Source organism: Chelonoidis abingdonii, chromosome 14 (assembly GCF_003597395.2).
Source record: "Chelonoidis abingdonii isolate Lonesome George chromosome 14, CheloAbing_2.0, whole genome shotgun sequence".
In the NCBI taxonomy this organism is placed as follows: Eukaryota; Metazoa; Chordata; order Testudines; family Testudinidae; genus Chelonoidis; species Chelonoidis abingdonii.
Genome location: NC_133782.1, coordinates 16,033,694 through 16,048,119, shown reverse-complemented (window position 1 = coordinate 16,048,119; position 14,426 = coordinate 16,033,694). Strand labels below are relative to the sequence as shown.

General features: G+C 40.9%; 1 protein-coding gene across 9 annotated transcripts in view; it reads right to left on the bottom strand.

Annotated features, from left to right (window-relative positions):
* The window catches only part of ADNP (activity dependent neuroprotector homeobox), a 44,254-nt gene that overhangs the window by 17,016 nt on the left and 12,812 nt on the right, over positions 1-14,426 (bottom strand). For 3 of the 9 annotated variants that reach the window (XM_032804003.2, XM_032804001.2, XM_032804005.2), the window contains exons 2-3: positions 13,742-13,899; positions 11,685-11,756 (exon numbers count right to left, since the gene is read on the bottom strand). The exons of 2 other annotated variants lie outside the window; for them this stretch is intronic. In XM_032804003.2, the coding sequence (XP_032659894.1) occupies positions 11,685-11,756; positions 13,742-13,778 (109 nt within the window). In that variant the 5' untranslated portion in view covers positions 13,779-13,899. The remainder of the gene's footprint in view (positions 1-11,684; positions 11,757-13,741; positions 13,900-14,426) is intronic. 4 more of the 9 variants (XM_032804004.2, XM_032804002.2, XM_075072257.1 and 1 more) reach the window with 2 other exon arrangements.

Here is a 14,426-nt window from a genome sequence, read left to right as displayed (position 1 = left end):
GTTTAAAGAGCCCTTTATATCGATATAAAGGGCCGCGTTGTGCGGACGGGTGCAGGGTTAAATCGGTTTAATGCTGCTAAATTCGGTTTAAAGGCGTAGTGTAGACCAGGCCCGAGTTACGTCTGTGAGGACAGCAGACACTTGAGGGCATTAAAACCCCATGGATTTAAACTTCTGCAAATTTTGTTATATTCTCTAGAATCTAAGATTTCATTTAAAGAGCTGCTAGTCCTGACTGCAAAGAATTTTTTTCACAATGTAAAACAACTACTGTAGAGTCTGCTGTCAGGCAGTGAGACAAACAGCAAAAAAGGGTAAACTTTATTTGTTAACAGAGCATTTATTTTGAAGCTTAATTACAATCATTTGAATGCCAAGCATTGTTAACTGCTTCATTTCTAAGGAGAGCAGCTATACTAAATTAGTCTGCAAATGCCAATTAACAGAAAGTATATCCTGCTCAAAGAGCATGAAATAAAGAAAACTGGTACTAGTTATGGGTGGGAGGAACAATTAAGAGATCTTCATACCACTTGAACCCTCTTTCTGTCAAGGTTACTAGTGAAATCCAATGGATATAAAAAAAATTGTTTGCTCAGAATTCTGCAACTCATCTCCAAGAATACAGAAATTTCATCAGGTCTCAGATCTGAACTGATTTCGTTTTACAAGGAAGACCAAGTGTGCCCAAAATAGAGAAGTCCACCTCTAGTACCTGAAAAAAATAAAATTTGTAAAAGTCATATTTGCTGTGAAAAGGCTCCCCTCTTGGAAAAGGATGTAGAAACTCTTCTACCAGAAAGTCTGCTTTGCTCAGCAAATTGCCTTAGAAAGCTGAATCCACCGAATCTTAAAAAAAGTCCTCCCTAAAAATGGAAAGCCACTGTATTTCACTTAGTTTGAAAAATCTTCAGGCTCTGGTCTAAATGAAAGGACACTAAGGCCTGGTCTACACTACAAAGTTTTGTCAGCAAAAGGCAGCTTTTACAGACAAAACAGTGAAGGTGTACACAGTACGATGCTCCTCCTGCTGACAAAACAGTCCTGCTTTGCTAACAAAATAAAACCACCTTGAAGAGATGTAAAGCTTTTTGCAGCACAGTTAGATCAACAAAGCATCAGTGCAGACACGTTTGTTACATCGTAGTAACTGGCTTCCAGGAGGTATCCCACAATGCCCACCGTGACCTCCCTGCTCACTGTTTTGAACTCGGCTGCCCTGCATCAAGCTATATGGGCATGCACCCCTCCCCTTTCAAAGCCCCAGGAAGTTTTGAAACTCCTCAGCATGGAGAACTCACACAGCTACTGCCCAGATGAGCATGCTGATTCCCAGCAGCAAATGCACTCCTGTCTAGACTACAGGGGAGGGGGTGCATCTCCTTGGTCTGAGGGGAGAGGAGACTGTGGGAGAACTCGGAGGGAATCAAAACATTAATGCAGAATCCTGCTCTCCTTAACACTAGGACTGCAGCAGCAGGCAGGCTGCTACTTGGCGGGGTGTGGGGGAAGAGACTCATGTTGTGCTGTTCAGAGCCAAGGAGAAAGGTGGGGGCTGATGTCTGAGTGTCCACCTCCCCCTGCTGGTGTACTGATCTACACTGAGGTGGAGGAGAGAAGAGATGGACACGGAGACACCAGTTGTCTGTCCACCAGCTTCTGCCACAGGATTGGTTGCTTCCGGCTGGTGTTTGAACTTAAAACCTGGTCTACGCTGGGAGGGTGGGGAATCAATCTAAGTTATGCAACTTCAGCTACGTGAATAACGTAGCGAAGTCAACACACTTAAATCTACTTACCGCGGTATCTTCACTATGGTGAGTCAATGGCTGATGCTCCCCTGTCGACACCAGTGGAGTAACGGAGTTGACCGGAGAGCACTTGGCGGTCGATTTATCGCGTGTTCACTAGACACATTAAATCGACCCCCATTGGATTGATTGCTCTGGAGGTAAGTGTAGACATGCCCAAAGAGACAGTGTGCCAACACACTCACTCTCCACACACATACACTCCCCTCTCCCATCCCCTCTTCAGTTGAAAAGCTGCTGGCAATCTACTGCCCATGGAACGATGGGATTGAGAAACCATCATGTTACACTGTATCCACCCCTGTGAGGCATTGCAAACCCTTCCCAAAACACTCTGCAGCCAGCTGCATAGTGGGATAGCTACCCGCAGTACACTGCTCCCTGGGTCGATGCAAGAGCTGCTATTGTGGATGCACTCCACCAACACAAGGAGCATAGTGTAGACATGCAACAGCGGTTTAATTACAGTGGTGGCTGTATGTCAGTATAACTTCCGAGCACTGAATCATCAACATTAATGGAGAGCCACAAGGAACCTCATACTGTTAAGGCCCATGACTGCTGAAAAAACTTACTCAAGCAGCTTCAGTGACTACATCACTATATTACTCCATGCTCTTCTTGCACAGCCTTGAGATGAGAAGGCATAAATAGTGAGGGTTCAGAATGAACCTTACCAATTGGCTGTTTTAAGCATGATGTTATTCCAGGAGCTAGATACTCCTTGCCCAATCTAAAGCTCCTGGAGAGGAAAGGTCTTGGAAATTGTCTGCACCTGGCATGTGGGTGGTGGAAACTGTCCTTTACTGCCCTTGTAGAGACTAGCTCTGAATGATTCTTTTACCAGGAAGCTCTACTATAGGCTGCATTGACCAGTAATGGTGAAGCAGCCTGGTACTTTGATCTGCCAACAGAAGCCATCACTGTATCTTGACATTCTGGGCTGTTATCCCAGTAAGAGCAGAAGATACCCACAATGAAGGCTCATATTGTGCCACAGCAGCTGTTGCACTTGGGCAACACCTCCCTCCTTCTCACTTATTTTAGAAGTTAAAAGAACTGGAGGGAAAAAGAACATTAAAAAACTGCACTGAAAAGCCAAAAATATGAGAGATTGCCTTTGCTGCTTTCCTCTTCAGCAAAGGAGAAGCAGGACTGAAAAGACAAATAAGGAGGAGTGCTGACTGCATAGAAGTAACCAAGACTTTACACGTTCACTGGATTGCCAATCCGTACTGGTTAAGAAGGAAAAACTATTTCGCTAATAATAAATAATAATAATGTTTGTATACAGAACTCCTCATCAATAGAACTCAAAGAGATTTACAAAGATAAGTAACATTACTCCTCCCATTTTTACGAAGAGGAAATTAAGTACAGAGAGGTGCTTAAGGTCACAGAACAGCTGCGAACAGAACCTCCAGTCCACATTTGATGGACCACACTGCGAACAGAACCTCCAGTCCACATTTGATGGACCACACTGCTTCTCCATTTTATCCTGTTTTAGTGGCAAGCATGATGCAGAATAGATTTTGCCAGTCTCCTGCATATTTTCACATTAATCCTAGTTATACATGCACAATAAATCACAATGTGGTAAATATTTAATTCAGCGATCCTCTTTATATTGAAATACCATGTACCCCTTATGCACACACACACACACAAAAAATGTGTAAGGTCAAGGAGAGCCAGTAAAAATTTGCTGAAACAATTCTAAAGAAAGATTCACTGAACATTTCTATCATCCCTAGTCAACAACCACAACCGTTAGATTTGACCATAGGCCAACCTATTTAAGTTTATATTCATGATTTAACTTTGTGCCAGGTCCTCCATTTCTTTTTTCTCTGCCTCTTCTAGATTTCTGTCCCACCAACAAGCACATTGAGAAATCCATGCTGATGAATTCCAGTTCTACTAAGTTTGCCTTGAAGGAACCAAGTTACACTAAAATTCACATTTAAAGGCTGTGCAGAACACTCCAGACTGAAAAAAAATTGATGCTTAAACAGCAGTATGATTTTACTTTCCTTCTGGTAATACCTTTACTGATATCTCTTGGTAAAACCTATATCACCCCCAAAAAGACCCTGACAACCCCCTCTCTACAAAATCCTGAATATTAATGAAACCAACTGGTTTGGTGACAAACATATTGATCTGCATTGTGTTTCATACACACACAGGATTGCCAACTCTGACTGAAGCTATTCCGGGAGATTATTTTTCCCCCACATGACATAGTGTCATTTTCTTAAAATATCCTATTAAACCTTCCCGGATTGCTTTCAATAGTCACCGGGAGATCAATGCTGATTCTGGGAGACTCCAGGCCAATCCTGGAGAGTTGGCAACCCTATACACCAGCCACAGCGCTACTATACACTTTTGCAAATATAACTTTCAAATTACTCTTCCATGGTCAAACAGGCTGTGACAGAATGGGATGTGTTTACCAAACTGTGAACTCCATTTTGTAGTGCAACCTACATTTAATAATGTATCCTCCATTTTGGATTAGAACATCCATTTTGTAATAGGGACAATGGCTGAGAAGCCATCACAGGGAAATCTAGAGCCATCAACTTTGATGGGTTTGAACTGGTAACTGAGAGACTATATGACAATGGACTCTCTACACTGAAGCCTGACTGGGGGCTGGTCTACAATGGGAACCAACATCAGTATAGCTCTCTCTCTCAGGGGTATGAAAAATTCACAACAATAAGATGTAGCTATGCTAATCTAACCTCCGATGTCTACAGTGGTAGGATTTTGGAATAATTCTTTTGTCAACCTAACTACCACCTCTCGGGGAGGTGAACGGCCTATGCTGACAGCAACACGTCTCCTTTTGGAGTAGGTACACTGGTACATTGAAGCACTACAGCAGTGCAGCTGGAATGCTGCAACTGTGCTGCTGTAGCAGTTTAAGGGTAGACATACCCTGGAGGAAGGCTGGAATTTCCCAGCTGGAGCACATGGGCAAAAAAGGACAGTAGCTACCTGCAGTGAGGGTCTTTCATCACCACATGCTGGAAGACCAGGCTGGAGAGAGAAGAGGATGCAGAAAAGTCTGCCTAGCCTGACTGATCAGACTGGACTCAGAAAGGATTAGATCATACTTTTATTGGAGGGAGGGGAAGGGGAAGGGGAAGGAGTATCTCAGGGCTAGTTGGGATTTTGCAACAATTGCTAACTCTAGTACTTTAAGAGTGACTATGGCTAATAAATTCCTTTGATAAGCCTGTATTCCCAGCCTACCTGACACATTGTTCCTGAAGGAGTTGATCAAGAAGCTGAGCATGCCTACAATTAAATGGAACTCTGAGGGAGCATGTATAAGCAGCTGGAGTTGCTGGTTTTGGAATTTATAGTAGCCAGGCTGCGGAGTCCCACATCCCAAGGAAGGGTGGCAGACACAGGGTCTGAATCTGGAAGTGTCTCATAAGAGACCTAGAGCTAAGAACAGCGATTCTGGGAGCTTATATACACATGGGATCCAGTGGCTCAGTCCAGTCACAACAATCTGGTGCCTGTTCAGCAAGAGAAACTGGGCCAGACTGTGACACTGGGTGAATTGTTTAGGTATAAATTAGTTACTTCTGCTTTTCAAGGTGGCACCCAAAACTCCTGACTACTTAGCTAATGGTTGCAATAAAGTCAACTGATATTGGTGCTAATACAAAGCCTGCTGTCCTCAATGGGAGCCTTTCCACTGCCTTCAAAGGGCTTTAGACCAGACCTGTTGTAACCCTAAACAGACCTCAATGGAGAATTACTTTTGCTTCACTGGAAAGTGACCTTAAATATAAACTTCACACAATGCAGCATTTTGGTTACAATTGAAGCATTTCGGGTACAATTCCAAGCTATCTGCTCTTACTGTTTTATAAGCTTGTCAACAAAACTATGAGAAAAATTATTAAAATGGTGTGAAAAATATTGTATAACACTTTTAAATACTTCCTGGATCATGGGGAGGTGTGTACACCAGGGTTCTGAACAAAAACAGAATTATAAAAACTGTGGAAGAGTTTTGCTTAATTGCCAGAGGAATTAACAGTATGAATACCCTAGATGCAGGAGACCATAAAGTTACTCCACTGTCTACAGACACATGATGAGAGCAAAAAAGAAAAAAGCTTTTAGTAGGCAAACTGAGTTTACCCAAAAGAGGAATTTTAAACCAGTTTTGTACTCTTCATGATACTGGCAGCTCAAATTCCTCATTTAAGTATTCCAGTATTTAGATCTACTCACTCTTCTCCAAACAGACCCCAAGTGACCTTCAGCTCCGCTTCCTGGCTCTTTAAATTTCAGATGAAGAGGCAGCTGCAGACATGTAGTGGCCATTTTAAAATAATCTAAACTGTTGCAGATTGCACAGCCTCCTCTATTAAGTTAATTTCCTTTTCTTTGTCTGGTAACTTTTAAACCATATCTTAACCTTCAACAAGAATAATCACCTTCACTGTATGGTATAAAACTGAATTTCACACCTCCAAACTAAGGTAGCCATGTAATCCAATCCCCCTAGCAAACCAGCTACCATGTGATAGTCAGCAACCCAGACAATCACTTCAAAGCAATGGAAAAATAAAGGCGTTTTGTAAGACTACTAGGAAAAAAACTATGTATTAGAAAATGTTAACACACACTATGTGTTAATACTGAGTATAGACAAGGACTGAAAAGTCAATGTTTTACACAGTATTAGAAAACGCTAATGGTATGCATTTTCTTAATCTAGACAATTCTTTGGAAGGTAAAAGTCCCTTGCTTAATACCTAGAGCCCCATTTTCCACAAATTCAGAACAAAACATTAAAAAAATGAAAAACCCATCCATCAGCAGCAGCTCCTGTCCCCTGCGGCTTTGTCCAACTCCCCACTCCAGGCGTGGCAACACAGTACACGGGGTCATAGCACTACTCAGGTTTGGCCCAGCCGCCTCTGTCATGACAGGGAGTAGTCAGACAAAATTTAAGTGATTGGCATTGCAACCTGGTGACAGAGGGACACCTGGGCCAAACCTGAGCACAGCTGCGATGCATGCCCCAGGCTGCAACACCCGGAGCAGGGAGCTGGGCCCAGCCCCAAAGAACTGCTGCTGCTGTGGAGTGAGTGTGGGTCAGATTCACTCTGCAACATCCCCCAGGACCTCTCAGCCCTCAGGAGCCAACACCCCACATGGATAAAACAAAGTAACAAAATTCCCCCGATATATAGGCTATGTTTAGAGTCTCATGACATTTTCTTTTATACATATATGACACTCTTGACACACACGCAGACACACAGCGCATGTATATGACAGTGTCATGAGGCTCTACAAATAGCCAATATTCACAACCAGAAAGGGAACCTACAGGAATGCATGCGTCCAGGGAATATACTCCAAGTTGCCACAGGTGCTTGTCCTTCTCACACAAAGGAGAAGAGGAAAAAGGAAGCTTCACCACACACCCTCTTGCTAAGAAGCTTCCCTCTTAATTCAACCCCAGAATGAACTAGTTTCTACTCCAGACTGAGTAAAACCCCACTTTCCAGCTAGTCTACAATAACCTGATCTTTTACAGAGAAGAATCTCTGACTCAATCATCTCTGTTACTCCTGTACAGTAATTTGATAGACTCTGAATATAATCAAATAGAACATACACTTCTACCTCGATATAATGCTGTCCTCGGGAGCCAAAAAATCTTACCATGTTATAGTTGAAACTCTGTTATATCGAATCTGATTTGATCTGCCAGAGTGCGCAGCCCCCCCAGAGCACTGCTTTACCGCATTATATCCAAATTTGTGTTATACCGGGTGGCATTATCCCGGGGTAGAGGTGTAGTTTCTCTGATTTATAAGAAAATTTGCCCCTTGAGGTTGAAAAGTGACTATTCAGAGTACAATACTACACTTCTGACACTGAGCAAATTTAGTCACTTTTTAAAAGAGGACAATATTTTCCTCTGAACTGAGAACTTCACCCAGTCAGATGTACTTGAAAAACAGAAGAATGGGAGATTGACATTTTTTAAAGTTATTCAAAAGATTAACTTAATAGTGGTTTGATGATCCAGGGCTTCATTGCCCTTAAAGGATAAGACATTTTATATGACTACTGTTCTATACCAATAAACACAGTAAATTATTATTGTCCATAATTCCACAATCTTTTTAGAAATGTTGTGGTAAGACCTATAATCAAGGGGATAATTTTACAAGGAACCACTGCTGCACAAAGGAACTGAGACAACCCACGTTCTTCCTCATGGTGAAACTATCACTTCATCAAAGCATTACTAATCCAAAATTTTACCATCTCCTTATTAATAAGAAGTCCGTTTATGAAACTTGGAAGCCCTACAATTACCAGCATATTTGGAATTGCCAGATAAGCTTCTACATGTATGCACCTAGACATTCCAGCAAGTTATCTGCACATCCAGAACTTAATTTGCAAGGAGCTACTTCATGAAAAGTGCACTTTTCCAAAACAAAAAGCCCTTTAAAGCACTATACAAAATTGAATCTAAGAATATTTTATTTCTATTTAAAAATCTTAAACTTTGAAATACCAAACGGTTAGATACCCCCAATGCTTTTTAAAATGAACACTGAAGTATTTGCCCAGTAGGGAATTAAACGTGCTTTTAAAAAAAAAAAAAAAAAAGTCAAGTCAACATTACAGATAAGTTTTTGCTCCTTTCTTGTACGGCTCTCTTTGGCTGTCTCAATCCCTTTGTGATTTCTGTGCACCATAATTTTAAATTTCACTACACAGCTGCCCATGGAGCACAGAATAGACTGGCTGGAAAAGACAGTCAATCAAGAAAAGGAAGATAACAAGGAAGTGCTGTTCTGGCATAAGAAACCAGAATAGGAAGGAAGAATGAGAAAGAAATAAAAAGAGAGCAAAGGGAAGCAACAGAATGGAAAGCAAATGCATGAAAATAAATGTAGGTTGAGTACGTTTGTTAATTCATAGTGGTACTGAGTTTTCCTGGCAGATGGTTCCCAGAGCTGTGCATTTGTTATGCAGGGAAAGCATTCAGAGAGGGGGTTGGCAAGGTGTCAGAGAAAAGTAGTGTTAGGGCAGAATATTGCCAATTAGCTAAAGAAACAAGTATTTTTCAAGTCAGTTGTCACAGAAAGCAACTTTCCTTACCCTACCCCTACCACTTAAAAAAATTCAAGCTCTCTAACTTCTTAGCTCAGGGGTGGGCAAAGTACAGACCACGAGCAGTTTTAAGCCAGCCCACAAGCTCCAGCTGGGGAGCGGGGTCTAGGGCTTGCCCCGCTCCGGCGCTCCATTTGGGGGCCACACCACACGGCTTGGCCCCACTCCAACACTCCAGCCGGGGCGCTGGGTCAGGGGCCACACCATCTAGCTCAGCCCTGCTCCATCACTCCAGCCAGAGTGCCAGGGCAGGGGCTGCACCACGTGGCTCCCGGAAGCAGTCACATGGCCCCGCTCTGAGGGATGGGGGCTACGTAGGAGCCGGAGAAGGGACATGGTTCCGGAGCCACTTGAGGTAAGCGCCGCTCAGAGCCTGCACCCAAGCCTCTCCCCATGCCCCAACCCTGATCCCCCTCCCACTCTCCAAACCCCTTGATCCCAGCCCAGAGCACCCTCCTGAACCCCAAACTTCCCAGCCTCAGCCCCCACACCAGAGCCTGCACCCCCAGCCGGAACCTGCACCCCTTCCCGCACCCCTGCCCCGGCCCTGATCCCCCTCTTGCCCTCTGAACCCCTCAGTCCCAGCCCAGAGCACCCTCCTATACCCCAAACTCCTCATCTCCAGCCCCAACCCAGAGCCTGCACCCCCTCCCACACATCCTCAACCCCAATTTTGTGAGCATTCATGGCCCGACATACAATTTCTATTCCCCAATGTGTACCTCAGGCCAAAAAGTTTGCCCTCCCTTGCTTTAGCTAGTTTATCTGGAAATATCTAATGCTATAATAAAATATTCTGTTAAAACTAGTATGGTACCATATTTAAGGAAAGACAACAATGCAACGTAACAGCAGTAATACTACGGTTTCTTACCTACTTATGAGTTAATCTCAAACGTTAAAGCACAAAGAAAAATTAAAGGCAATCGCTAATTTGGACATTAGGGCTGAGGTTTTCAAAGCTGCCTAGATAATTTGGATGCCTAGCCATCACTAATTTTAACTGGAATTGGATGTCAAGATTCTTTAGGTGGCTTTGAAAATCTGAGACTAAATTTTCAGCCCTAAGTCAATTACTGTGAAGACAGAAAATTGGAAGATAATGAGATGGAATTTAATTCATTTCTGACTTCCTGTCTTTCCAAACTATCACTGCTGCGTTACTATTTACTATCAGTTCAGAAGGAGTATTGTTCCATGGATGACACATTAACGTGAGCCCTCCTGAAAAGTGTTTTCTGTTGTCAGTATCCCCTAAGTAGCACAGAAGCCCACCAGTCCTGCAAGAATAAACAAAGCAACATCCCAAGCTGGAAAGATGAGAGCAAACAAACATCAAACTTACACATGGTACCATCCTTTTATCAAAGGGCTCTATATTTTGAAATAGCAGAGGACTTAAACTGATTATCAAACTGACCACTCCAGAGGGCCAGATTCTCCTCAAGCTCAATTCCTTCGCCAGCTCACAAGTGCACAGTTGGGATTTTATTAACATTGCAAGTCATTTTTGTAATACTGGACAGAAAAAAATAAAATCACATGAGACTTAAAAAACATGATTTTAAACAAGGGGGAAGCAATTTCTTGCTTATCTACTGTGCATTGCTATTTATTTCTACCAAGGATATTTTATGAGACACTGCAACACTTCTTAGACTTACCATTTAAAAATACTGACTCTCTTAGATATACATATATATATTTTTTAAAATGCACAATGGTAACTTCACACTAATTTTTATAAGGACAACTTAACTAAAATGTTATTTTCCCTCCCCAAAATTGAGGCTGCAACATGAAAAGCAATAACTATGCTTCTGGGTGACATTACAAATTATATGTCTATAATTTTGACTCTATGAACATATTTGGTTGATGCTTCCTTTCTATGCTGTGACTATTTTTACTCTTATACATATGAAAACTTATGTACATATGGAGACTCTGAGCATTTCAATGACTCGGAATAGTGCGATGAACTACACAAGAAAGTATCGGATCTATGTGTACGCAAGAGATGGGCAAGTTTGCAAGCACCTGTAATGTCTAATAGTCTTCTCTGCCCAACTGTGCTTTTTGGGAATAACACAAAGAGTAATCTATATGCACCTGTACTAAGTCAATCTTGTACATCCTATTAATGTAAAGACGACTTATTCTGTGTTAGGTAAATAAGCTGGGATTTATTCTAAGAAAACATGTTTCCATAAGCAAGTTACTTAGTAACACAAGAAAAACAAATCTGACATTTCCCTGGGATGCACTATGACATCAAGCTATTTTTGACAATAAGAGGCACCACTACAACCAAACTTTTTGAACAGATGGATTTTTATTTGGAGGCTTATCTCCCAGCTTCACACCTGATGTATTCGCAAATATTTTAACACCTGCATTTTAAAAGGTCAGAACAGCAAGAGAGACCGCAGAGAGAATTTATACTATTGCAGCTATAATAAAAAAAACCTTGCTCTAAATCTTTACACATTTTGAAAAAGGTCTCAGTTTTGCTTTTCTAGTTGCACCTCTTCAGCTTCAAAATCCATCTGTGGCCTAAATACTCAGTGAAGACATTCCAGCAGGTAAGACAGGTGAATTACTAAGTTCAACATTAGATGCCCCAAGTTAAAGCCCAAAACTAAGTGCAACTCATGTAGTTTAAAATGTAGTCTCTGAGACCCTCACCTTTAATGTGGAGGTGCAGCCCATGGACACTATTGGTCTCATGCAATGTTCCATCTTGCTCCACAACCACTCCTACAGAGAAAACTTGACAATAGTCTATTATTTCATAACAGACCCTAATCTTGGAACGCCTCCCCTTTCCTGTGCAAAAGTATCTTCCCTCTACTTAAAGTCCACTTTTCACTTATCCATCACTAACTTCTTATGAACCTGTCTGTGCTAACACCTCTTCTAGATGTCTGAATTTTATCTAGTTAAATCTGTTGTAAATTACTCAGGGCAGGAACTTTTGCTGTGTCTGCAAAGTACAATGCAGACTATACCATTGTAATATAAACATTCAAAAGGTTATATACTCCAACTGATCTACTTTAGAAAAAGATCTCCAGGTTTTTATAGTGAATTTTAAAAAAGCCTAACACTCTCTCACATATTATGTTATTTAACATTATGTTGTCTTTTCTTGTCATCTCCACAACAGCAGATACATACTAATCCAGAGTTGGTGGGGATTAATCAAAAATGCTAGTGACAAAGGTGTTTTAGCATACCAAGTCAAGCATAATTGAAATGGACTAGCCAATACATTACTGTATTTGTAGGATGTCTGTCTTGATAATCTACATAAAGTCTCATCTACATAAAAGCTGGTTTGCTGGGGCTTCTTGCTAAAAGCTGCGTAGTGTAGACAAGGCTTAGTGACAAGGCTGTGTTTTAAAGTCAGCGTGTGTAAACGCTAAGTGCCGACAAAATACTTCCAGCCCCACGAGCAGCATTTGCAGCTTGCATTGGCAAAACTTTTGTCTTTCGTGGGGGAGGAGGGGATCTTTTTTTAAGTACCCGTGAAAGACAAAAGTTCTGTTGACAACATTGCAGTGTAGACAAGCCCTTGTTAACATCTATAACAACTTCCAACTTCACTCAAATCAAGAAGTGGAGAGAGGTAATCTCTGTTTACCAGATTATGTGCATTTTTCTATTAATTGATTGTGTTACATTTCACTTTGCAGCACCCTCTCCTTTGAGTAGTTTCTCTGTTGGGGATTTATTTTTCAAGAAATACTTAACAGAACAACCAGGATTCAATCAGCATATAGGACAAGCATCAGCGCAATACACAAACTACAAATCTTTAAATCAGATTTAATTTCTCCATTGGCTGTAAACCAGCACTACATTATTGTTGTTTACTAATTCAAACTTTATTCATTCAATACAATTTTCAGTGTCCATTATCTTTAGCATTTCATCAGTACTTTGATTTTATTCCAACAGATATTATGAAGAAACCTTAGACTAATCTAAAATTTTAACTCTACCAACCTTTACAGCAGCCTTATTCAGTTTTATGTAATATTTACTTTTTTCCTTCTATCCGTTTAGAAAATAATTCTTTTTTTTCCTTTTAAATAAGTGAACTTCTCTATTCCCACTATCTTTCTCCCATTAACAGAGTCCAGCTACTTAGCTAACTTTTCAGAGTAATATGTGCAAATGATTGAAAATGTTTTTAAACATTTCATTTACAAGCTTCCAATGAGTTATAAACAATGAAGTTGTGATTTAAAAGTAACATATACCTTGTAAAACTCTACAGATTAACTTCACTTAAAGGGACACTCAATCACATTTTTCTCAGGATTATTTCATCTATGCATTACAAGTGATAGCTAAGTTTACTATACAATTGAGAAGAATATATTTCTTCCAGTTTGTTTTACTTTGTCCATGACACTGCTTTGACATAATCAGTTTCACCATTTCCCTGTATAATAAGCTTCCCCTTCTGTGTGTGTGTTTATACAAAAGAAGAAGAGAAAACATTTTTTTAAAGCGACAGTAAATTAACTATAAAACCAAGAAAACAGTTAGGGTGACTCAAACACAGGTGTACCACCTGAAAATTTATTTTTAAAAAATGTATCTAGATTTCAAGTTGGTGTTCCTTTAAGTGTAAAATTTCCAAATTCTACACATTCAGACCCATTCCCTCAATTTTTTTTCCCACACTTCAAACTCTTCCCGTTTCTATTCAGTACATATTATGAGGCATTTACCTCCAAAATTAATGGTGCTTGGATGTCTCAGACTCATTGGGCAAGTTTCATGCAAAAGCCTCCAAAAATAATTCTCCTGCAGAACGCCCACCTCAGCGATTATATTACATCTACTGTGTGAGGCCAAAGCCCGGACATAGGAGAAGGCTCATATCCTGCTGTACAAAACAAAGTGTTAAAGACAAGAGATAAGAATGTAATAAGGGTAAGTCTTACATTTATAAATTATGTTTCATCGTGAAGGACTAATGCTCATTATGAACCAAACATACTGGTATCACTATTGAAACAGAGCAACTAACTGCTGGAGTTGAACCCAGCTGCCTTCCTCCATTGCTAATGTTACAAAACATTTTAGCAGGTTTTAATTTTAAGCAAAAAGTTCCTCTAGTTGACACTATAGTAGAATATTTTGATCTTCAGAACTTAATTACCCAAACTGGAATTCCACCAGGATACAGAACTAACACGGCTATTCACATGCCATCTTTTGATCTCACAAGCAGTTATGGCTTCCACTTTTACATCTCATCTGAAACACAGCACCTTCAGCATGACAGTGCCCTCCATAGCCATGATGCATTCCAGATGAAGAAGTGACGTGCCACCTACTGAATCACCAACTGTACCTGTTTTCTCCTTGGAGGGTTTCCATCCAAACACAGACCCATCTTGCAATCTAGGG